This window comes from Sebastes umbrosus, chromosome 9 (assembly GCF_015220745.1).
Source record: "Sebastes umbrosus isolate fSebUmb1 chromosome 9, fSebUmb1.pri, whole genome shotgun sequence".
Taxonomy (NCBI): Eukaryota; Metazoa; Chordata; class Actinopteri; order Perciformes; family Sebastidae; genus Sebastes; species Sebastes umbrosus.
The window spans coordinates 13,263,630-13,290,272 of NC_051277.1; the positions used below are offsets into that span (position 1 = coordinate 13,263,630).

The 26,643-nt window shown below is 41.4% G+C and overlaps 1 protein-coding gene across 1 annotated transcript in view; it reads left to right on the forward strand.

Moving 5' to 3' along the window:
- The window catches only part of ppargc1b (peroxisome proliferator-activated receptor gamma, coactivator 1 beta), a 104,307-nt gene extending 77,963 nt beyond the window's left edge, over positions 1 to 26,344 (forward strand). Inside the window, exons 4-12 of the mRNA XM_037779507.1 lie at positions 7,255 to 7,380; positions 10,089 to 11,160; positions 11,383 to 11,428; positions 14,739 to 14,803; positions 15,347 to 15,962; positions 16,530 to 16,587; positions 16,981 to 17,099; positions 18,969 to 19,096; positions 20,007 to 26,344. Of these exons, the coding sequence (XP_037635435.1) occupies positions 7,255 to 7,380; positions 10,089 to 11,160; positions 11,383 to 11,428; positions 14,739 to 14,803; positions 15,347 to 15,962; positions 16,530 to 16,587; positions 16,981 to 17,099; positions 18,969 to 19,096; positions 20,007 to 20,098 (2,322 nt within the window). The 3' untranslated portion in view covers positions 20,099 to 26,344. The remainder of the gene's footprint in view (positions 1 to 7,254; positions 7,381 to 10,088; positions 11,161 to 11,382; positions 11,429 to 14,738; positions 14,804 to 15,346; positions 15,963 to 16,529; positions 16,588 to 16,980; positions 17,100 to 18,968; positions 19,097 to 20,006) is intronic.
- The last annotated feature ends 299 nt before the right edge of the window (positions 26,345 to 26,643 follow it).

Consider the following 26,643-nt stretch of genomic DNA (forward strand, 5'->3'; position numbering starts at 1 on the left):
TTTTAAAATAGTTATTGCAGTCCAAATTCAAAACTGCAAATTCAGGACCGTCCGCTCCTCCAATGTGACTGATAACAGTTAGCGCCTTCTTCAAAGCCCTATGAAGAAGGCTCTGTGCTGAAATGCGTACGCGTACTGTATGTCTATTGTGATGTGAGCCAATTAAACAAGTGAAATGTTAGTATTTTGTCCTCCTTGAGTCCAGCTGACATGCTTATTGGACTTTGGGTCTAGCACTCCACCGTGAATCCCATTGTTTAGAGACTCTTACACACTTTAAGAAGCGGTTTCGTGTCATATTTTACTCTCTTTCTTTGTATATATTAAGACTGTACTACCACTGTTTGAAGCATTACAGGATCGGATCTGAATCAGAGAGAAAAATGAGCAGAGGAAGGGGGCATTCCTTCCAAATGGGTGGAAATGATAATGACTTTAATGACCTTAGATGGTTCAGTACATGAATAAGGCTTGTTTGGCAGTTGAGGAAGCCAAAAAGATGCCAAGCCTCACAGCGATAACAGTGAGTGTGTGGCTTACTTACACTATGCTGGCATGGTAACAGCAAACAGGACGCAGTGGGACAGAACTGGCTTTGTCAAATGCCATGGAGGTATTGTTTAGTCCAAAACAACGGGTCAGCGATACTTAGAGGTCAAGCCGCCAGATGCCATCGTCTTCACTGTTGTGTTGCAAAACACTGTGGCCCCACACATGACCGCCATGCCCTTGTTTTTCACCTTGACGGCTCCTTGGTTATCAGTCAACTCGTGTCAAAATAAGAATGAGTGTAGGCTGGTTAATCAGTTACGCCTGCCAGTTTTCTCAGTTTCCATCTAGTGAGAAAAGACGCTGAAGGTCAAATGTGGTCGGTCTTGTTTGATAGTTACTGTTATATACTGAGGAGAACCTGATTATCCATCATGCTTTCATCCTCTGTCAGCTCGGTGCCTTGGAATTTGACATGACCACAATAGGCTGTGGGTGCAAACAACACTGTATGTGCATGACAACTGAGAGAAACATCAGTTTCTTTACCACTAAAAGGATTCAGGTGGAGGAGAGCTGGAAGGAACTGGAAGCAGACTGACTCTAAGAGAAGTAATGGTGGGATTTACTTTAAACTTCAGTGGCTTAAATTCAGTTTCCAGCTTGATGATGATAATGAACTTTATTTAAAGAAGTGCTTTACAATAAGGACAAGTAGACATAGAATGGACATAAAAACAGGGGAAATGAGATGGAAAATAAAACACTATTGATAAAATGAGATAAAATAAAAAATAAGATGAAATAGAATGCATAACATAAGATGGAAAACCCACTGAATAATAGATTAATAAAAGTATTAAGATCACATACTGTACATCAACAAAGGGTCTCCATTTCCTTCTACTATGTTCTTTTCTTTTCTACATCAGTGAAGGAGATTTGAATTTGAATCAGAAACTTTAGCCAAAGGGTTTTCTGCTTAAATGGGGGGTCCATTATTTTTATTTATTATTTTAGTTTTGAGGTTTTTATATCATTCCATATCTTCCCAGTGGTGTTCTTTATTTATTCAAATCTGAACATTCAAATCTTGGTCAAGTTTTGGTGTCAAAATGCTATTTTCCCTTCAAGCACTTCTGAAACGTTTCCCCACGTGACCTGATGTAGGTTTCTGCATGATGACGCTGCTGCATGTACAGTATATATATACATCCTTGTAGTCAGTGTAGTGATGTTGCATACAGTAACTTAGATGATGGTCGTCGTGCTCCCAGTTTGGAGAAGCAGAAAGGAGTACTGGCAGGAAGCTAAGCGATGTACTGCTGTGTTAGTTCGGATCTAGAAGTCACAAAATAACACAAACACACCAACCTATTGATGCAGCGGTAGACCAGCAACTCCTGTGTTCTGAGAGGTAAAATTACTGTCCGGTGGCTTTGAAAAGAGCGATATAACAGCTCCAGTTCCCCGTCAGAAAGGGCTGTCTGATGGCGAGGCAAAGTGGTGAAAATACTCTAAATATACGGTACACTTAAACTGACCAATTTTTCTTTTTAGATGGGTTTTTTTTAAGTGGCTAAAATATGTTTTGCTCACCTCGCTGTCAGACACCACCAGACTCCATTCACAAAAACAGTGATTTTACCTCACAGAACGCCGGGAGTAGACATACAACCTCACTTCAAAAAATCCGAAATAACCCTTTCAGTTATTTCCAAACTTAGCACCACTGATGTGCTGGCATTCCTATTATTCATAACATTATTAATTCTTACTTTGGTAACCTACATCAGTGCTTTTTGCTGCAGAGTGGGCGTTTCCATTTGAAAAAAAGCGAAAAATAGTGCAGATTGACCCAAATCTTTAACCTAAATGTTACAAAAGTGAATTTTATTTCATAAACCATTAGCTTGTGCTCATCTTGGCGATCAACTCTGCATGTTACACAGCTATAAATACCAATAATTCATCCTGTAATTTATCGCTGCTGTTACCACTCTGACCGGTTCATCTTGCTCCAGCACTGCATATGTCACTCCAGCTCCTCAAATACTGTAACAGTCGAGCTGAAGAAGTCTCTTCCATCCCCAGACACACAGCGCTCAGTCAGCTGGCTGCTACTTCATTCCTCCTGACAGCTGGCAAGATAACACGCACTTCCAAAAGTCTCTTTCTGTCACATACTACTACTACTATTACTACTCTTGCTGCTAGGCTACTACCATAGTTTCTACCTCTACTTCTATCTCTGTTGTTTCCACCTCAACCTGTGAAATCATTTCCCTGAGGCATCATCTCGATACGCCTCCAGGCAGCGAGTTTATGAGTAGCGAGACGAGTCAAACCTCCTAGTGCTTTGGGGGATTCAAGAGTTTTCTACATCTAAAGTTATGAGCTGCCTGATATAATTTACATGTCAGGAACACAGGATGAACAGTAGCTGTTTCTCCAAAACACAGGAAAATGGCATTGATTGACCAATTAGTGCCATTTTTAGGTTTCAGATTTCTTTATTGTCAACTCATGGACCTCTATCTTCACTGTCTCTGTACCTACAGTACTACTATTACTCCCCTGTGGCAGCCACTTAACTGTAGTAATACCAAACAAAATTGCTGTTTACACGACTACAAGTGCCTATATTTATGTCTTCCATGACCCGGTGTTTTTCTTTTTCAGCCTGCTGGTTCATTAATGCTTTCAAGTCTGGTATCTTCTCCTGTTTGCCAAAGAAAAGAAAATCTACTACAACAAAACTGAAAAAGAGTTGTGCTTCTTTTCAAACAAGTTTCATCACTGTCTTCTAAAGATCCTTTTAGATTGTCTGAAATGCAGTGTCTCTAAGGTCCTAGTTCCAGGACCTCTGACAGAAAGCAGGATATTTCACTTTACCGTATATGTACCGTATCATTCTGCATCGTAGCTCTGTTTCCATTGTGTATACTATCAGTGGCAAAAATAGCATCCTAACATTCACATCCACTCACACAGAAAAGCCTTGTGTAATAACATTATGCTGTTTACTCTACTGAAGCTACCAGATGTGTCTGTGCGTGTCTGTCTGTGTGTGTCTGTGTGTGTACTCCATCCTCTGTTTCCATCAGTTGAGTGGTTTTACTGTCACATGACTGCTGTCACTCATGTGTTCAGGCCTGAGTGTGGCGCCGCCCTCTACTGGTGAGAAGTGATACTGCAGACTCAGAGTGTGTGTGGCTGTTCATTTACAGTGGCCTAAAAACACACACACACACACACACAGACACACACACACGTCTTCTGTTTTAAATTGTATTAGCTTGATTGGATTCACATTAAAGACAATTTATTTATGACCCATCAAAAATGAGATTAAACATATGAATTAGTCATAATTCTCATTCAGTCCAATTACATTCGTCTTTTATTGCTTTGTATGTGAATGAAAATGGGTTTTATGGGTACCCACGAGTCTCCCCTTTACAGACGTGCCCACTTTATAATAATCACATACAGTTTTTGGGAAAGTCATAGTCAAGTCAACACACTGACACACTGACAGCTGTTGTTGCCTGTTGGGCTTGCTTGAGTTTCTGGACAATATTTGTCTTTATTTTGTGTTATTAATTGATTTCCAACAATAAATATATACATACATTTGCATAAAGCAGCATATTTGCCCACTGTCATGTTAATAAGAGTATTAAATACTTGACAAATCTCACTTTTTAGGGACATTTTGTACAGATAAAAAATATGTAATTAATTTGTAATTAATCACGATTAACTATTTTAATTGACTGACAGCCCTAGAAAGAACAGCTTCAGTTCTCCCAGTGTTCTCCCAGATGATATTCTCTCATTTGGTGTTTTGATGATGATGGAGAGCGCTGTCCAAAATGTTGCGCCAAAATCTCCCAAACGTGTTCAGTTGGGTTGAGATTTGGTAACAGTGAAGACCACAGGATATTATTGACACACTTTTCATACTCTTTAAAACCATCAGTGAGGCCTCATGCCCTGTGAGGAAGCATCTATATTACATTCTCTAAAAGTGCACCTCCACTATTTCTATGTATGTGTGTCCCACAATAGAACAAGGCCTGCATTGATGCAGCCTGTGGAGCTTTGGACGGCGTCCAGAGTAGAGTAGAGTGTGGTAGAGTAGAGACGGGTAGAGTGTTTAAGGGGCCCGGATGCTGCCGGAGGGGCTTTCAATGTTTCACACAGACACAAACCTTCAGTCTCCTCTTCACTTTTCCTCAATGGGACTCAGAGGAGCATCATCAGGCGCTCCGAGCCAACTTGGCTTGCTCACTGAGGGCCGCGGTCGCTGCATTAGTGATGCAAGACGTCCTCCTGTCAGTCATTTGACCCAGATAGTAGTCTGTGATTACAGCCAGCTCTGTTGGCTGGAAATGTTCTACTCATTAACAGTAACATACAATGATAGTGTTATTAATAAACTCTGACCACCGGACAAGGATCTGTAGCTTCATAACAAACAACCACCATTATAAACAATAATCTGTTGTTTCAGAGAAACATCTTTTTATGTTTGATCCATGACTCTCCTCTCTATAATGTTTCACATTACTCTCACATAAAGATGTATGCCAACCTGTAAAGTGGTATTAAGAGCCCATATAGTGCCCCGTATGAAGTTGAATTAGAGGTTGGTCAGGAGGTTTGATGTATACAGTATTTATAGATGTTCTGGCGCCGTTATTCATAGTCATCATCATGGCTAAATATATAACAAGGTGAAACATTTGTAGTGTGGTTTTATGTCTAGTCAATACATTTAAAGTGAATAGTCTGATGAAATTACCCCCCAAATCTGAAAGTGAAGTGATTGAAATTGCTGAGTGTATTTTGGGCTTTCTACTTGAGCTTCCACTCAGTAAAAGCAACATACACAACAGAAATTAAAGTTCCCATGGCGTTGTCCAGTATGGGAGTTGTCCATTTTTGTCTTATAAATTTAACCCTTTCACAATGTGTCCTCACTTCATGAATCGTTAATTAGTTAATTGGAACATTTTGGTTGCCTAATTCAGCGTTCGGTTGTACTTGGCTCCACCCTCTCGGTTGCAAAAAAACAGGATGGCGACGGCCAAAATGCCGAAATCGAGGCTTCAAAACGGCAGTCCACAAACCAATGGGTGACGTCACGGTGACTACGTCTACTTCTTATATACAGTCTATGGTTTTAAGCCGCTTGCTCAGTTGTCGCCATGTTGAGAGCAATGCGGAGGCAATAGAAATGATCCCAATCTCCCATTTAGCACCTTTAACTTATTTCTTTACAGTTGTATATACACAGCCTTGTAACTATTTGTTTTTTTTAAAGAAGTTATTAATCGTTTTAAGCCTCGGTGGTGCTCAAAAAACGTCATTCACCTAAGAAAATGAAGCAAAAGCACACCCAAAGTACTGTAACTTCTTCCACTTTGCAATTCTCTCTTATCCAAAACACAAAATCAGCGATGAATTCATCATTTCAAATTAACTGTTTTCCTCACTTTCATGGCAATAGCGAAATCATATTCAGTTAAATAGTCATATTAATTCCTAGCAGGGATGAATTAGTTTACACTCCTCCGTCACTGTTTCACCAGAGATGAGGGCCCTCCAGTATGGCTGCTTCTTTCAAGTGAGCTCTCTGTGTACAGGGCACGTTGCTGTGAATCATCTGGGAAGCCCTGGTATATCCTCCTGCTCCAATCCTCATTCCTATCACATCTGTATTTTCTACATCGTCTTCTTCTGGAGCAAACGCTGCACAGCTTAGTGGGGGGATTTTCTCCCTAAGCTGATTTATATCAGCTGATAGCCCTGTCATGAAGCTAGGCACTGGAATGAATGGATGAATAGACAGATGAATAAAAGCAATGGAAGGATAGCGGGGAATGAGGAGCGGTTGTGCTAATATCCATTTGAAAGGTAATACTCCGAGGAAGGATTGTTCCGTTCCCTCTCTGTGTCTTAACTGTGGCTTCCTGTTTGATGTGAAGGAAGAACAGTATGGAAAAATAAAAGATAACATTCACAGGGATGGATGGATGGAGAGAAGGAAAAGATGAAAATGGTAGTCAAAGGTCAGAGATGGAGAGGAAAGGATGAAGATGAGAAATGGGAAGAGGGTGGCAAGTAAGAAGGGATGGTAGCAAAGATTTATGGACGAAAACGGAGAAATAGGAGCTGAAAGACGGGACAAGGGTTAAAGGAAAGGAAGAGAGGATGGAGATAAGTGGGGAGGAAAGGAAGATGGAAGGAGTTGGTACAAAATGAAAAGACATCAGGAAAGGATGAGAAAGAGGGATTGATATAAAGACTGTTAGGATGGAAGAGAAATTGAGGAGCAGAAGTCATATTCTATGTTATTATAGAGAGAGAAGTGGCTGAATCCAGCTCTTTAATGGGAAACGTGAATGTGTCGTGTAGCTGTCAGCTTTAGTGATGTGATAAATGTACAGTATCATAACCTCATGGCCTCTTCTGCACATTATCCCCTTGTACAAACATCCATCTGCAGGAAGTTAACTGCTGACAGAATATAGATTAAAAATTGGAATGAAAGTCTGGAGTTTGGAAGATTTCCCACTTTCTATCCACGTGGAAACATTTGTTCCTCACAGGGACATAAATACTAGAACAAAATTACATCCTTTTACTTTGATTTTGCCACTGAAAAAGAAATGAATCCTGCCGTACTAAATATGTTGGATGGTAATTTGCAATGTGCAGCCTAACTGATGTCTCCCATCTTTCTTTCCTCTCTAGCTGATGAAGCTGCTGCTGACTCCTCCCAACGTGCCCGCAGGCGCCGACGCACACAAAGATAGAGTCCACGGCCACCGTTTTAGCAACAGAAGCCTACACCTACGGCCGGTCAGACCTCTTGTCAAGGTGAGGAGCGACTTACTATGAATACGTGTCGATTAAAGATAGATTTGCTTGGTTTACAGTAAGCGATAGTTTAAACTAGGGCTGTCAATCGATTAAAATATTTAATCAGCATTCATCGCATGATTGTCCATAGTTAATCGTGATTAATCACAAATTAATCACACTTTTTTATCTGTTCAAAATGTACGCGCTACATGCGCAACAAGCTGACATGACATGGTTGGTACCAATGGGTTCCTTAGGTTTTCTAGTTTCATATGATATGTCTTTTTTACAACTGAGCCCGCTACAACCTTAAAATCGTAAATTGCCTTAATGCGTTAAAGAAATTAGTGGCGCTAAGAAAAGTCATAGTGTAGTATGTTGAAAAATGTCATGAAAAAAAAGTCATAGTATATGATGTCGAAAATTTTTCTTAAAAAAAGTCATAGTAAAGTATGTCGAAACTTTTCTGAAAAGAAAGTCAGTATTGTATGTCAGAAAATATGAAAAAAAGTCATAGTATAGTATGTCAAAAAAAATTCCGAAATTAAGTCTTAGTTTACTATGTCAAAAAAAAATCTCAAAAAAGCCTTGGTGTAGTATGTCGAAATATCTTCTGAAAAAAGTCATAGTATAGTATGTCAAAATATTTATTGAAAAAAAAAGTCATAGTATAGTATGTCGAAAAATTTTCTGAAAAAAAATCTTAGTATAGTATGTCAAAAAAAAATCTCAAAAAAGCCTTGGTGTAGTATGTCGAAAAATGTTCTGAAAAAAAGTCATAGTATACTATGTCGAAAGTTTTTTTTTAAAAAGTCATAGTAGTGTCGAAAAATGTTCTGAAAAAAAGTCATAGTATTGTATGTCGAAAACTTTTATGGAAAAAAGTCATAGTATTAAATTAAATTAGTAGCGTTAAAACAAATTTACGTTAACGCGTTATAACAGCCCGATTTAAAATGATTTAAAACTCTCCCTAAAACTTCCTCAGTCTTTCTCAGACTGAAGTAGACCTGAAGCAGTCTATTGTGCTGTAACCCCAGACACACATCTCTGTATTCACTGGTTAACGCCTCATACCCTGTGTCTTCTGGAGGCTGGCGAGATAACAAAATTGGATTTTTCCAATCACTTCCCCTCAGAGGTGGCGAGTTAGGGCAGAAGTAATTCACTGTTGCATGCAGGGGCGTGCAATCAGCATCACTGCCACTGCAGGAGTTGTGCTTCAAGCAGGTATCTGCACTTGTTTGTTTTTTTTCCCAGGGTAAAGTCAGACCGGTACATAGAATAGATATCAGCATTTGGTTAGGAATCATGCTTGAAATGACCAATGTTTTCTCTATTGAGCTTATACAAATAAAGGCTGCTCCAAAGGTGGGGGGTAGAGTGACATAGTAGGCTGCAAAACCTCCCTAGGGAGGGTTGTTGAGATGGATGGTTGGGTGTGCAAAGTGTCTGACTTGGACAGAGTTTGTGTCCCGTTTCCTAGCAGCAGTCAACATTGATTTCTCTTTAACGATTATCACAATCTTGCCTACCAACACTAAACTTCATAGGATGCATATGAATCATAACAGGTTTATGGGTTGCTTTGAAAGGTCCTGACAAATTGTCTTATTTTAACGTTTGTTGGACGCGCTGGAGCAGGGACGTTTTTCTCAATAACGTTTTTGTGCATGTCAGTCTTGTAAGATGTGCAGCAGCTGTCCAGCTGGTACAGTTTTTATTCTTTAAAATGAAAGATCTCATGTCAGACTTAAAAACTCTTGGAGCCTTCAAGCTTGCAGAGACCTTCAGCTGCTGCCCATGATAGATGTGGCGATGGGGAAGAGAGGACGTTTACAATGGCTACTGCTGTATGACTTAGCAGTAATTGGATAGCTGCTAGCATTGTGCTTCAAGTGGTCATTGATTACAACACCAGTCATTTATCTTTGTACAAGCAGAAAGCATGGTGAGCCTTCACACAGCCCCTCTGCTCTGGCTTAAGCAAGGATGCAGCGCTGGGATCAGCCAAGCCTGTATCCATCACACACCCTCCTAACCTCACTGCTGTTAGCTGTGTGTAAGTGTGTATGTTGGAGCTTCAGTTTTAGAGTAACGTGGCTTTGCTGTGGCAGATGGCGGGAGTATTGACTGGCAGGGCAAGAGGGCAACAGTGAATCATAGTCTCTCTCTCTGTCTCTCTGTATGAGCAATATAGAATCAGCCTTTTCATCGCAGCTGCACACTGATTCATCCCTCACAAAGTCGTAAGCAGAATATACTGCTTGTGTGGACGGTGTTCAGGGATGCAGGGCAGGAAATTGAAGATACAGTCATGTGTTCATGAGTCTGTTTTTGTATTTTTACGTGGTTCATTTTACTTGTACCGATTAACGACTGTATACAATACACAGCTACAGTGGAGTTTACGGAAAAACAAGTCATAAAAAAGTCATACTATACTTTGCCATCAAAATTTCATAAAAGTCATAGTATAGTATGTAATAAAAATGTCATAAAAACGTCATAGTATAGTATGTCATACAAATGTCATAAAAACTCATAGGAGGCATATAGTATGCCCACATTTTTTATTAAAAATGTCATTGAATAGTATGTCGAAAAATGTCATGAAAAAAAGTCCTAGTACAGTATGTCGAAATTTCTTTTGAAAAAAAGTCATAGTATAGTATGTCGAAAGTCTCACACTGGTATTCATGTTTGTGTCTCTCTACCCTCAGAGTGACCTCCGTCAGGAACGGAAGCCCCGAGCGGTGCGTCCGGCGGGCCGCCTGTGCACCGAGCTCCACCGCCACCTCACCACTGCCCGGGACTCCGAGGACGCCCCGGCCCCCGACACGGAGGAGGACGAAGAGGAGGACGAGGACGAGGACAGTGAGTCGGAGGAAGATGAAGAAGAGGAAGGGGAGGAAGAGGAGGAGGAGTCTTCCAGCAGCGAGGTGGAGGGTGTGGCAGTCGTGGCCGCTGTCCCCGCTGAGCCACCGAAGCCTCAGTTCAGCTCAGAGAAAGAACTGCAGTCGGTGGTGGAGCTGATCACGTACATGCACACCTACTGCCTGCCCACACGCAAGCAGCAGGGCTGGGAGCGTAAGGACCGTGACGTCCCGAGGCCTCGGGCCAGACCCGAGGCCTCCCGCCTGGCCGCCACAAACTCTCACAGCAGAGTTGTCTTGGTGGCTTCTCCCGGGACTAGTGGGGGCTCAACTGGGACAGGCATATGTGCCCCCAGGAGAGTCCCATTTGCAAAGCGAAGGGAGATGAAGGCCAACTCCCTTCTCCGTGAGCTCCTGCAGCAGAGCAGCTCTTACGATGTGAGCAAGCCTTACAGACTGCACAGCCCTCCTTACTCCCACTCACACAGCCCCAACAGAGTGGGAGTAACTGCTTCTTCTGCCCTGGCGAAATCAGCCCCATTCTTCTCCCCCAGCTCCACCACCACCACCCCTAAGCTAGAGCTTCGTAAAGACTCTTCCTCCCCAGAGAGGAGGAGAAGCTGCTCCTCTGAGGCGCTTCAAAGCCCAGAGGAGATGGCAGAGGACGGCGGCTCCTTCTCGGTTCGGCGCTCCCGACGCCTGGCCTCCTTTCCCAGCCGCTTCGCCAAGAGGCTGCGGCCTGGACGGGCGAGGGAAGGAGAGGGGAAGGAGGAGAGGGAGGATGGACGAACGGGGGTCAAACTCCTGCCCACCCAAGCAGGAGGCAGGACGACGACGACGGAGAAGCAGCCGGAGCAGCTAACGCCGGGCGACGGCAGCGCCGGTACAACGGAGCCGACCAAACCCTGCTGCCACAACGGTGAGATGGATAGGAAAGATACAGGCTGCATTCACACTACAGGCTTTTATCTTCAATTTATTATAGCTGCTAATATCACATTTTATATTATTAATGACTCTAACTGTAATCTCAAAGAAACTATTTTGTTAAATGAGGGTAAAATCACCGAGACAAACATCTTCTGAGCATGCATGTAAAGTTATGCGTGGGTTGTAACTGGCTTTTTACTCTTGATTGCAGAAAAGCGAGCCTGCCTCTGCCTGCCTCTCAACTCCAAGTCCACAGGGTGAGTTTCTCTATGTGAAGCACCTCCTGTGTTTCATCATACAGTAGTAGCCTGGCAGAAGTACTGCAGCATCCAGCCTGCGTCAGCAGAGTACTTTATGTTAGGAACTGTGGAAGCATCTTTTTATGAATGTCTTTTTTCCTGGCCCTCCTATTGAACTCGGTTTTTGTTGCAATCAGATCAAATATTTACTAGTTCATAAGCTAAAAAGTGAAGGTTTTTACAAATGATTTATGTTGAAGACGGGGACAAAATGTAGCAGCAGTTCACCAAGCTTACAGTTAGGATCTACTTGTGAGATATCCAACTTTATACCTATAACCAAATACTCAAAATTACTCATTAAAAGATATAAAATAGCATCTGCTTGTTATTAAATGACTCCGGCAGAAGTTTGTTTTGTATTTCTATGTATTTAATTTTTCATTTGGACTCACTATTGGATCTAATAAATGCAGTTAAGTGTATCTTTAATGACAATTAGTGTTATGTAAAGGGAAAAGATTACACTAAGAGCTAAAACTGCCAAATTCAGCAGAGAAGGTACTTAGGATTTATTTCTCTACTAGGTTGTAATCCAGATTCTGGTAACTAGAGCCACAGTGGAAGACATTAACTTAAAATCTACACTTAATATCCCTCCAGATCCTCAAGATTAGTTTTTCTCTAAGCACAATATGCAAATATTTCTGTATTAGGAGAGAAACAGGAAAATGCCGAAAAGCTGTTGTGTAGCTGGTTAACCGAGGCTTTCACACTGAGATGTGAGGCACATACGATGCGTTAATATTCACTGTAAATGTGGTGAATCGCTAAATGATGCTGGTGACAGTTGCTTTACTACTGATGGTTAGCTAACGTTAGATTGAGTGGGAGGCTGCTGCAGTGCAGTCAAACAGTATAGCAACATCAGTCTATCGTCTGTCAAAATTATAATCCAAACGCGGCCTCAACGTTTTGTGACGTACCCGTATGTGCCAGTCTGATGTATGCACTTAAATGCACAACAGTAGAACGTGGCTGGGCTCTTTTTCCAGGTAGAGTTTCACCTCTTAGGGTCTGAGTAAATGGATTCAACGGGAGCCGCTGCTCCACATTGCCGAGGAAATGCATTCAACATCAGGGGAATCGTTTATTTATGAGTACTGAGCGAGAGACCGATCCCATTAAGGAGCAGAGGATTGTTCCAGCTGTACTAATCTAATGCCTGTAAACATGCAAACTACTGCGTTAATCACCTTTGCTGTAATTTTAAAATTCAGCACTAATTTGTTTGATCCTATTTGAGTATTTGTTTCATTGTCTTAATTATATAATCTAGTGCTTCACAATGTGGCGGTAGTCCATAATTCATACATTTTCACTTCCAAGTATTGAGTGTTTGGCCTGGGGATTCGTTGTTGGCAGGGAGGAAAAGCCTCTGAATAGGGCTGCTCAATTATGGCAAAAATCACAGCCACGATTATTTTGGTCAATATTGAGAACACGAGTATTTAACACCATTACTCATGGACTTTGTAATCCTGCATTTAAAAAGAACATTTGTAGTTGTATGTAGTTTTACAAAGTTAAATCCATCCGTCTGGTGCACATTGAGAGCAAAATTAGGAGGATTTTTTGAGGGACCTTTGTGCTCTCGTAAGCAATTTAATCATAAACACATTGGTCATAAAGATATTAATTGTGATGAAACGGCAAAAAAGTCCCCACAAAGCATAGTTAACAGCGAATACTAAGCGGTGAGGTCCAGGCGAGGGGTGCTGTAAAGCGCTTCCTTCACTCCGGGACTTTTCCAAGCTGACCTAGAGCCGGTCCTAGAGACACCACTACAGTGCAAATGCACCCGGCGAGAGGGGCGAAAGGGCACCACCGTAAAGGAAAGGGGTGCATTGAATTTATAATACAAGACAAAACGCGAGCGTCAGTGCAAAAAGGAATGCGGCACAGTAATGTTGATAATCTTGTTTTCATAATCGTTCGTAAAATCGTAATTGGAATTTGATTAATTGCACAGCCCTACCTCTGAAACTAGTTAAGACCACTGAGTGACACATAACACAACACTAATGAACATTATTTACATTCAGCACACACAAATTTGACAGAAACTAAATAAACAAGGCCAGACTGTGAATCTCAAACCACTATTAGACAGTGTAAACTAAAAAAAGTTGCAAGTAGGGTTGTCCTCGACCAAAGAAATTCTTAGACGACTAACACTCATACGATTTTGTCGACTAATCGATTAGATGATTTAATCAACAGATCTGTGAAACTGAGTTTCTCCACAAAGAATCACACAAAACCACCTCTTTAAATCTCGTGTTTACCAGAGATGTGCTCATAAGTTTCTTAAAAACAAGTCATTCAACATGAAAAAAAGCATAAAAATGACTAATCGACTAAAGAAACCTTAGTAGACTAAGACCAAAGCGAGCATTAATCGACTAAGAAGGGGCAGCCCTAGTCGTAAGGGAATACGAATATTAACAAAATTGTCTTCATGCTTAAAAAAAGGTGACCTGGATCCATTTTTATAGCATGGCTTGCAGACATGTATAATCTAATAAGACTGTATGATATTTTGAAATTGTAACGAGATAAACCAGGCTCAAATCCAGCGGTTTTATTCTACGATCCCTAATGAATCGGGACCTCTGGCTGGTTTACTCAGATCTTAATCTGTGCCAGACAGAGTGCCCTCTCTGCTCTTACTTTTTCCAAATTAACCTCCACACCCATCAGCCTCAAACCCTGGAACGTCTCCAGCTCCAACCAGTCACAAAGCTGAATGTTCTCCCTTTATAAACCTCTGGCGTCCGTCCATCTCCTAAATTAATCTGTTTTCTGAAGCGCTCACCAAAAAAAGAAAGAGTTGGGTGTGTTTTTTTTTTATATATATATATATTTGGCTCTCCTGTTCTCTGTGGAGGGTAAGTAATACCCCGCCTGAAGCCAATCCACTCGGCACCGCTCCCGCCTTTCATGGCAACAGGAGAAACAGAAGCAGACAGCCAGAAATAGAAAGCAGAAGAAGAATAGGGGAGAGGACAGCGGAGTACGTATGGTTGTTGTGATAAGAAATGAAGAGTGCCGAGAAATGCCAGTAGCATTTACAGGGAGAAACATAATTCAAATTCAGCAGACATCAGCTGAAACTGTGCCGCTTTTTTTATTTTTTTTGGGGGGGTAAAAAAAAATAGGTTTTACTGTGAGCCCCTTTAAGGCTGTTAATGGATTCCAACATGACACAGCACTCTTAAATTTCTCTTTCTCTCTTCTTTTATCTCGGTTGTCTCTTCACCACCAGAGAGTCCCGGTACAGCACCAAGCCTTTCGAGCAGACGCTCAGTGTGGATCTGTGCGGAACGGCAGGTAAACACATTGCACGTTTACTCACTTGTTGTTTGGATTTACGTTGATGTCAACGGGTTACAGCTCTAAAAGGTATAATCATAAGGGACAGGGATGGTGGGACCAAATCTTATAGAGAGGCGTAGTCCCTCCCCTTCCGGTGAATTCCTTGTGATCTTATTTTGGAAAAAAATATGTATGGTAGTCAACGGCGAGAGACAACATTTTTTGATCCCGTTTGAATCACACATGACGTTTGTCAATTTAAAAGCTAAATTTGCAAGTCAAGAAAGTCGCAATAGCCAGCTAACTTAGCTATGACCACACACAAATGAAGCGTTATCTTACCTGATGTGTTTTATCCAGCAACTCCTTGTCTTTTTTTTCGGGAAGCGAACGAACAATTGAGACCCGTCGCTTGTGTTAGTAACTTGCATCCCAGTACGAAACATACATCGTAGCTTCAGCGAGAGAAACATTCACTTGCGCAGCTTTTTGGTTATGTGCATGTTCATAGGCATGGAGCACAAGTTAATGTTGGTCATCTCTTTCCTCCTCTCTCAGGTCTCACCCCTCCCACCACCCCGCCTCACAAACCAGTGGAGGATGAGCTCTTCAAACCGGCAGAGGGAGGAAAGGGAGGTGAAGGAACAGGAGGTGGCAGCGAGTCTTCAAGCACCAACACCAGCGTTGCCACGAAGGGCTCGTCCTGGCTGAGCCGCGCCCACCACCAGCGGAAGCTTCCGGAGCAGACGGAGCTGTATGCCCAACTGAGGCGCATGGGCCAGGCCGGCGACAGCGACACCCATCGCACCTTCGGCGACCACGATTACTGTGCGCTGAGCCTCGGGGAGAGCCGCAAGCGTAGCGCCGCCATGCTCGGTGCCATTTTGCGGGTGCAAGGAGGAGTAGCGCCCAAAGCAGCTGTTGATCAGGAGACTAATGGAAATGGCAAGGAGAACGGGGAAAGGATGGTGGTGTCAGAAATCGCTGAACTGCTCGAGCAGCAGCGGACGACGACGACGGTGGTGATATCATCCTCGCCGCCGTCACACTGCCAGTCGGCAGCTGCCACGCCACCCGTCTCGGAGGAAGAAGCGGAGCGCTCGTCCGCGTCTCGCTCACCCTCGCCCACCCTCCACCTGTGTCCCGACTCGCCCGCCAGCAAGACGGACTCCAGGTGAGATGGAGAGACAATGAGTGTGGGAGGAGTGGAAGGAGAGTTGTGAAGATATGGGTCAAGGAGATGAGATTAACAATGAAATGTAGACGGACCGAGAAAAGCAAGAAAGTGGCAGAGGGAAGGAGACGATACGAGTAGAATTCAAGTGTTATTGAAGGATATCAGACACTCCCAAGTCTGTCTATGAATGTAGTGTAATTTTCTCAGCATATTGAGGCACATATGGCAAACCAACTGCTTCACAACACAGGGTCTACAGTTAGAATCAACTCTTCTGTGGCTGTAAAAAAATCAAAGAAGTGCAGTGCCTTTGCAAAATGGCAAAATCTATGACGGTTGACACATTTCTGTACATGGAAGACAATGGCATGGGTGGGGATGTAGCGGAAAGAGTTGAGAAAGAACAGAGCGGTGTCGTACTGCAGTCAGTGGGAGAAAGTCTCCCTTTTTGCCGCAGTTCACCTGTTTCCTCATGTCTGACATTTCAGCTTCACCTTGTGTCCGTCCTTATCTCACTCGCCATTCTCTCTCTCTTTTCCTTTTTTCTTTCTCGTCCTCCTTTAGTGAGAACTCAGAGATCTGTCCCGACGACAAGCAGAGGAACAAAGCCAAGTCTGACGAGGTACAGAAGAACATTCACGCTCTACCGTCTTCTGCATACTGTCGAATTAAAGAAACTTTTAAACTCCACCTCAATAGCCCTGAGCTCACCAGACTATAAAACACACCTCTAAAGGTCAAATGGTTTATGCCGGGAAACATCCAAAGATATTGGTACATGAGTTTTTCACTTGTAAACACACAAATTGATAGCATATAATCTGGATCTTGCAGATGCATGCAACATCTGCACGATCAGAATAACCGACTGCATGCAAATGAACGCGGGGGCATGTATAAGTGTTGCGTCTCAGGATGCCGCCCTACACTCAGCCGTACTGCTTCAGTTCCCACGTCTATCTATACTCTGTAGTGTCCTTTGTCCTGACTGTTGCCATGGTTTCCCTGTTGCCAGGACAACTGCCAGGTGTTTTACATCCACAACCTGCCAACCAGCGTGACCCAGAACATGCTGAGGAAACGCTTCCAGGTTTTCGGCAAACCCGAGGACTGCAAAGTCGTCATCTGCAACGAGTAAGTGTCCTGATCTGGAGAGAGGAGATATGGGAACTTTTTTTGAAGATACACTAAAGGTTTTTTGTGCTTTCGGTCGCAGTTCGAGGATTTTAAATGCAGCCTTTATAATCAGATTTAAATATTGTAGTCAGATAATGTCAATTCCTACTAGTTTGAGATGTAAGCACTTGAAAAATTTAGTTACTGGACTTGAAATGTAAGTAGCAAGTAAGGCAATGGTTTGACAAGCCAACCGCATGGAATTACAACCACAACCGCTACGTTCATGTTTTTCTTTTTTTAATTCTTTGCAATGGTATCGCTGCGTGTTTACACTAAGCTACAAACGCCAGTAGCGTGACAAGGCGCTGAGTGTCTATTCTGCACTGAGCGCTGCACGTTTAGTGTTTTTTTCTGGTCAGCAAGAGTTGAAAAATGTTCAACTTTAGGTAAAACGCTTCGTTTGTCACTGTCACTTTTTACCCATCCGTCCAATCACAATGGAGGAGGGGCGGGAAAAAAAAACACAAAGACCAACCGTCGTAGGTTGCTGCGCCTTATTGCCCTTCTAAACAATAAACAAGTATTTCATTCGTTTTGAAACACCAAATTTTTCATTTAAAAAGCAACAATATACCTAATAATAGCCTGACATAAAGCTTATTTATACAGCACTAAAATCAGGATAAAAAAAAGAAAAGAAACTCAATAATAGCGAATACCGCACTGTTGAGCCAATCATTATCACTGCAGGGTGAATTCCTTCACCGTGACAGCCCTAATAGCAAGTCATCCGAAATGCCTGTCTTAATTACCCTGAAATAATATGGCAACCTGTGGGAAACAGTGTTGAGATGCAATAAACACATAAACATAAAAGATAATGAGAAAATAAGAAGGCGGCACTTTTTGATGGACTGATCCTTCTTTTTTTTTTTTAAAGGCTTGGCCGCAAACTTTTTACAGTCTTCAGCTTCTGAAAATCAAAAACTTTGACAATTTGTTGGAACAAAATGTTTAAATCCACTATCTACTCTAAATGTCTTGCCTGAAGTAAAAAATCACTCCGAGTGGTACTTTTGCAAAATATAATTGTCACGACTACTTCAGCAGTTTGAGCCTGTGGTCTTTGCTTTAATGCTAAGTCATAATTTTTTGCAACTATTTTCAGTGTCTAAAAAGTTGGGACACTTATAACCTTATACTAAAACACAGATAACCATCAATGAGACACCTAGCACTAACAGCAGTCCCAGGTTTTTATTGTGTCTGTATAGGTTACTCTAGGTGATCTGGTTTCTGTACACCACAAAAAGACAAACAGTTAAAATATGATCTGTTAGGAATATTGCCCTTGACCAAGGCACTGACCTCAGATCTGGAGTCGGAGTCGGAGTCCCTGGGCTTTGCACTGTTGCCGGCCACTGCTCCTAAATAGTTAGATGGGCCAATTACAGAGGACAAATTTCCCCACTGGGATTAATTAAATATGACTTTAACAAGTTGAACTAAATAAAGGTGCCCTCTTGTTGTTGCAGACAAACCCAAACATCCGTCCTCTAACTTCTTTTGGATATCTGCTCTTTTAAAATTGATGCAGTTCGGAAATATACTTGATACCTGAGATGAAGTAAATACAGATCAGGCATCAGTACAGGGACAGATCAGAGAAGCAACAAAGGATATGTTTTCTGTGTTGGACCACTTCAATCAAATTATTCTTTCAATTTGTGCATTGATGGCACACTGAATGAAAGGACAGATATGATTGATTTAGCGTTCTCCTTCTCTACTGATGCCAGTATTGTACCTTCTCATCCTCTCAAAAGCAAACTGTCATTATCTTAATGCACATGTCTGTCTGTCTCTCTACCTGTTTGGTTGTAGGGAGCGCTGTGGGGTGATAAAGATCCGCCAGTCGGGGGTTCAAAAGCACTGGAGAGAACGGGAAACTGTTTTCCAGAATGGACCTGCGGGTCTAAGGAGGCTGTCGAGGAAACGCTACATAGATCTTGGTAATGAACACGCACTGACAAAGTTATACTGTAAAGTATTGAATATATGTCCCGCAATGGCGTACAGACAGCTGCGGACTTGTTTCTGGTCGCATGCACGCGGTTATATTCACACTACAATCGAGGGTCGATGTCGGCCTGGCGTTCCATGCATGCGCATTTACAAATCCACACTCCTTTCCAGTTAGTAGCTGTAATGCACCATAACATTGTTTCCCAGGAGGTCAACACCACTTGGCTGTCTTTGTGTTCCTTTAAAGACAAACTATATAAGTTTGGTAACAGCAAATCTCCTCACACAACCTCACTTCAAAACAAGCATCAGCTTTGTCATCTACTTCTTCTTCTTGGGAAATCAGCTAGAGGTGCATACGCCACTAACTGGACTGGAGTGTGGAACGAAATTGGAGCATGTGTAGTCGGCACGCTTGCCATGCGCACAGTCTGCGTGGTCACAAATTTTAGGCTGCAAGCAGATGACGACATTTAGGTCACGCAGACCAAAGCGGAACCACACGCGGAAGCGATGTATAGTATGTATTGGCCTTCATTGGCTCAATTAGTAAACTAGCATAATGATGGAGCAAATATGTCTGGTTTTGCGGCAGATAATGACTATTGGTTATTAGAAGCTAGTTTTGTTTGTGACAAAATAGATTTGTGAAATGGTTTGCAACTGGACAATAGCGCAAATTTGTGTGTCAAAATTCATCAAACCTGAACTCTACGTGAAAGCACCACACAAGGTCACCGCACCTGTGTTTAGAAAGCACACAGTCCATCTGAAATTTTTAAGTTGACATTATCTTCAAGTAAATTGTACTCAAGAAAGATTGAGAGGAACAAAGACACAACTTGAAATTTGACTTGGGTTTCTTGCGTTTGACAATGAGCTTGTTTTTCTGTCTAGATGAGGCAGGCCCGGGCCCTGTCAAGAGCAAGTATGATGCACTGGACTTTGACACTCTGCTGAAGGAGGCCCAGAAGTCCCTGCACCGCTGACAGCACGGCACCCCTGACTGGCCAGCCTTAGTAAACTGCAGCAACACCCCTCCGACTACACGGCTCTGCCCTCAGACAGGCCTCTTTAGTACCTCCATGCAAGGCAACCTCGCAAAATGTTTACATTTTTACCATTGGAATAACGTAACGATAAGGACCTCGTTGTTTTTTAAGTTTCGTTCACCGGAGGATACTGCTTAAAAACGAGGAAGCCACTGGGAATCCAGAGGAGTCAAGAGACAAACGAGGAAATGGGACTTTTAACAGCAATGGTAAAACAACTACAAACGACGATACAGTTCTCTGCTGAACAACAATAACAAAGCTGTCTGTGTTGGTGACATCATTGCCCGCCTTGGAAGAGCGGGCATGAGAGACCTCTGTAGCAAATCCTTGCTATTCCTGCGTTGCGTTGGTCGTCGTGGTGTGTGTTTCTGCGTGTGCGTGTTCTTTGTTCCGTTTGTTTTGTAAAAAAAAAAGAAAAACCCCTCCCTCTTTCCGGTTACGGGTGGTGAACCTGCAAGCTGTGTTCGCCATGAAGTTGTGCGGTTGTATAACCAGAACAAAAAAAAAAAATAACCCTGCTTTGTTTTAGCGAAAAATTGTGGATGTTAAGAATTTTAAAATCTATTGTGTGTGTGTTATGGACAAAGAATATATAAAACATTTAACGTAATCATTTGATGACTGATAAAGTTTACAAATCTAAAATGAAGAAGAAAAAAAATCATGTTTTTTCTTTTTTGTAATTGTAGTGCTTCCTTGATTTGATCTATGCACTGTAAGGAGGTATATGTCTCCGCTGTCCTCCACTTCCCCCCTTTTGACTCTAACTCTGCCATGCTGACTATTTTGGCTTCTGCTACTGGCTGCTGCAGGCTCCGTTTGGTAGGCGTTGTACACGTTAAGACCCCGATTAAATCCTGGGAAAAATGTTACCTCAAAATTGTTTCCAACCCTCGCGAACATTTTGCCGATATTGTAGCTCGCTAGAGCCTCGAATCACAGTTTGCCATCTCAAATGTATGTTATATCTGGATTCTGGCACCCAACAACACAGCAAGATGACATTTTTAGATGTATAACTTTAGCCCACTGCTAGTGTTAGTCTTTCCTTTGTTTTCTTCCTTTGGTCTATTCGAAAAGCACTTATCTTAAAAACAAGATGCCCATTGAGTTCGGCTGTTGTTGTTAAAATGCCTGAATTTAAAAAAGATATTTACAGTCTGAGTTAAAGCAAATCCCAGGACTGGGCCTAAAGTTAGAAATAAAGTAAGGATTGTGTTAAAACAGGCGTTATTGGCAAAATTGGTTATAATAAAGCGTGTTTTTCGTGCTTCATTAGTTGATTCCAGGTACATTTTTCCACATCTAGAGGGGTCTTGATGTATCTTTGATAGGGTCCCACTGAACATGTGTCCAATACAGGCTGCAGCCTAATGACACCCCGCGAATGCCACAGCCAATGCAACACTAACTGTTTACATTTGGACTGCAGCAAGCAGGACGAAAATGGGGAAATAAAGATGGTAGCCATAGACGCTTTTGTACCGCACTTAGTTCATCCACATCCGCACATTGTCCAGATCATCCCAGTGCAATTTTCTTTCACATAAAGTCCCATCAGTCAGGGCAGGGCAAAGTACTGCACATGGAATTCAACTATTCCGATTGTCCAGGTGACATTAGTGCTTCACGTGGGGTTAGCTTGACGTTGGGTTTCAAAGGGCAACAAGACCAATTTGCTCCCCATAATCCACCCATGGAACATTTCCATTGCCAGAAGTAGACGAATCTGTTGGTTCAGATGGAATGTATTCAAGAATCTGAATGTAATCATTGCGTTTTCCCCATTTCTGCTTGCCCAAAGATTGTGGAGTTTGTTGGTGCTTCAAAAAGCTAGAGTTGCTTAGTCGTCCGGTTGACACATTCTAGCTTGAAAGTGCAGTCCAGGTAGCGCCTAACTTACATTCCTGACGCAGCCAGTAGCAGCCGCCGTGAAAAGGGAGAGAGCCTCCAAACCTGCCAATACGGTGGCACCAAACCTACACAGCCAGGGGACGAGCTAGGGATGGGCTTGAAAGTCACAAAAAGAACAATCGGCCGAAAATCTGGGTTCTCGTCCGGGAGGTACTGTATCAGCTGAGCATCTCTACCTCACATCCATCCCTGCTCCCCCCTGTGTCTTTATTTCCTCGTTCCTCTGGAAGCTCTCCCCCATCCTCTTTTATATGTCTCTCACTCTTTTGTTTTGTTGTCAGACATGTTCTCTGTGTGAGGGTTTCCCCAACTGATGGGCGGTTTTGGGTAGTTTTGGGGTTTGATTTTTTATACTTTGACTCCTCCTACCACTAAGCCCCTTTCAAGGGGAATAATCTCTCTCTTTCTCGAACTCTTTCCTTCGCTTGCCTCAACGTTTTTTTGGCGTGTCCGTTTCTTGGAGTCTCGACCGTGTGTCCTTGTGTAACTGAGTGTTTTGTCTTTGTCTCGTGTTTGAGTCGGACACTGCTGACGCTTGCAGGTCGACGAGGAGGGGCGGGGAGGGGTCGGACGGTTGGTTGGTTGGTCCTTGAGTGCGCTTGGAGGGTGAAGAATCCCCTCATTTTACTTGTTTTCTTCAGGGACTCGCCATTCCTACAGATGTCCCTCTTCCTCCTCTCCTTGCCCAGGAATTTCAATTAAAAACGCAGCCCGACTCTTTCTCTAACTCTATCGCTTTCCGTCTCTCGTGGGTTCAAGGCCTTGTTTCCAGGTCTTCCCCAAAAACCCTGGTAAAACCCCCGCTTTTTAACAGATAACCCCCTCTATCCCCCGTCCTCTTCCTTGTCCTTTCTCTATCTAATCAACTCCTTGGTAACACACACAAAAAATTGAATGTTTACATCACTCGATTCTCCTTTGACTTTATTAGGAACGCACACTTAGTACAAAGGCGCCTTATTCAGTGTTTCAAAAAAAGATTAACAGCAAGTGAAGTGGCCTAGCGTTACCTTCTCCAGGCTCACTGATGTCCAAATCTAACAAAACCAATTTAGTGCTATACATACTGATTGAAAGAGAAACAAGGTGTCGACTTTTAAAAAAAAAAAAGGAAAATTTTTAACAACTAATCGCAAACAACTGAATGAGTATTTGTGCTTAGTATGTATACTACTAAAAAGTGAGAGAATGTGCTGGTTTACATATTAAAAAAAGAAAATATATTATAATATATGACTATAAAATGTGTATATAGCACTATGCCTCGTTGTAAACATAAAATGTATTGTGTGTTTTTTTAAAAAAGTGGCGGGTCATAGTTGATAGCTAATCAGACAGGAGAAGGTCAGGTCGGCTTAGTTTCAATGAGTTAATGTTTGTTCAGTACAGGGAGTAAATTAAGGGAAAAAATTAAGTTCAAATGACTTCACTCAACTACTACACTGTTGTAAAAGAAAGACAAAAAACATCCCTTTAGACTATCACAATAGAAGGTTCTATTTCTTTGCCGTTTATGAAATGACTAAATATTTTTTAATATTTTCTTTTCTTACAAAGCAATTTGAAATGCAATACATAATAATCTTATCTTTAAGACAGCCTTTCCGAAAAAAACTGAGGTAATAATGTACAGCGTATGGTTGGTTGTTGAACTACAACGCGGGCAATCTTTGCTACAGACTCAATAGGCTACTGTACTGTATCTAGACTGCTGTTAAACACAAAAAAAATCATAAAAACAAACCGGAAGAATGTGGTTAGTTGCGTTGTAAAACACATAACACGTATACAAAAACGAATCGTACCAATATACTCTTGCACAAATAACGTCCCAAGTAGAGAAATATCTTCACCGTTTTTTCTTCTCATTGAAAGGAAGCCATTGTAACTACGTTATTACCACCTTTTGATGGTGCACAGGTTTGTTCAAATCTGAGTTGCATTGAACTCTTACTTGTATTACAGTTACAGCCAATAACTATACATGTATGACTGGTGAAAGGAATGTGGGAGGGAAAGGAGAAAAAAGCAAGTTGTGGCTGGTTTGACCCAGTTCAAGATTCACACTAGTTGATACAGATGAGGTTGACACTGTAGAAATCCCTGTTTCACTCTACTTCAACCTAAAAAGGAAGCATTTGGATTAAATCAATTACAATCAATTACAAGTTATGGAATGGTATTTTGGTCCAACTAGCAGTGAAGGCTTTAGAGTTTTGTGTTTGCAAGATACTAAAGCAGGATAGATGCTCAATAAAGCATGAAGGCAGTCTGATTCGACAAATTTGTAAATGCCGCATAATGGGCCGTACACATGCCGAGTCTAAAAACGCGTCTACATTGATAACAATATATTTGAGCGCACAAAAGACGCGGCATGTGTGCGACCCATTAGACAGAAAAAATTGTTTCAACTTGAGAGTAGTAGTAGAGAAAGAGTGGAAGTCAAGGGTGTAAATGGGAGAAGAAATTTGCCTTCAAACTTGTGGAAATTTTTCAGATTTTGGTGTTATTGATGAGCAAAGTGTTACCTTGAAAGGCTTTTAGTTAGCAATATTACATGTTTGCTAACCTTTCCACATAACAAATAGCGTACGTGGCAAAGCTAGTTCTGGTTTGGCCTGTTGCTTTGTTATCTTTGTGAAGGAAGAGCGTAGTTTCTACATATAATCCAAAAATTTGACTTCCACATATTTAGTGGTGGGATTTCTACAGTGTCTGCCGCCGTGCCTGTGAGGGTGCCTCCATTGTTCTAGAGGTGAATGACATTGAAACAACCCCATTTTTCATCATGGCAAGCCTTAAAAATCAATCGGGGGGGAAACTAAGCTACCACTAGCTTTTTGTTATTACTGTTTCAACTCCTTTCCAATCCAACGTGGTTTATTATTAAATAATTACTGACGTAATTAAAACTTTTTTCAATAGCCATATTATAATAAAAAGGTATATACATATATATGAATATATATTTGTGTGTTTGTGTAGATATCTAGATTATTATATACTTTCTTATAGAAAACTTTGATGTTGACCATTCTCCTCAGTGTTTTGAGAACACGTTGACACATTTCAACATATAATAATACCGCTGTCCTCTCGGTCTAGGTGTTCTAGGTCGACGGACAACGAATCCAAAAAAAAAAGTAAAAAAAAAAAAAAAACATCCTTCCAAAGGGAATTACCCTCGTCAGAATGCAATACCTTTCTTTCCATTCTTCATTTCAGAAAAATGGAAAATGGCAAGAAAAACCATAAAACTTGATAGGCGAGTTGACCAAAAAAATAAAACTTCAACGGTAAAAGCGTGGCTCGCGAAAAAAGTGACATTTTCGACAGCCGCGTCAGATTCAGTTTTATAGATGTCATGTTTCCAATGCCATGGCCCACTAAAAACATTTCTTTGTTTTTATGTCACTTACTGTTTTAGTTTCCTAAAAACAATGTATCTGTCAGCTAGCTACACCATCAAATTAGCTCCCTACCAGGACAGGAGTGCTTGCAATACCGGCCTCAGATTCCACTTCCATGTTCGAACTACTAAATGGTTGTGTCACATTTCAACATTAACAGTTGTACTGTACAATACACAGAAGCTAATGGGTAACCTGTCAAACTTGATGGCAACAGTGATGTCAAATAGGCACTTAGTAGGGACTGCAAACTGTCAAAATCTGCTAAATGTGAGTGGGTGTTTTTTTGGTGGAAGAAAATATTTTGACATAAAGGGCATACATTGTTTTTGTTGTTTTTCATTACTATTGATTTTATTGTCTATTTACATCTAATGACTATCAAAATTCACATAAATGATTTTTTTCTTTTTTAACTTAGTTTTTGGTAAAACAAAAAAGGTAAATACTGCTAGTGAGATTTTATATTTTTACATATGTTGGTTTTATTTTGCGTTTCTTTTTTTATTTATACGCCACTTAGTTTGGATGTCTTTAAATGGTGTTTTTTTTTTTTCTCCGTTTTTTTGTGTGATTTCATATGTCTTGAGAATGTGGAGACAAAGGCATTTCAGTATTTTTGAATTGTTAAAATCTAGTTTCATAGAAGCGGAAGTATCTGATGTTATAAATTATATTTTAATTCATGTAAATAGTTTAAAACAGAAGACTACGGCTTCCTTTTAAACTGAATACATTTCTCTTCAGAGATTGTTTACATTATGAAACTGTAGAGATGTGCTCCTCATATACTGTATAAAAGTACATATATTCATTGATTTGCCTCCAAAAAATAAAATCCTAATGAACAGCATTCTTTCAGTGCACATGGTGATTTTTGAACAAGGACGAAATACCACATTAAAATGTCATGATTTTGTTTTAGCTCATTGTTGACTATTTAAGGTGTTTAGTTTCAAAACATCTACCTGTATTACCTGGATGAAGATGGGTCTAGCATATTCAGTTTGGTCAGTTTGAAGCCGTCATTCCCAAGGACTGGGATCACAGGTGGGTCGCAGTAGATTTTATTAGGGTCACCAAATAAATTTGCAGAATGTCTTACATTGTCTTTTATTTAACAATTATATGAGGGAGCCTGAATGTCCGTAT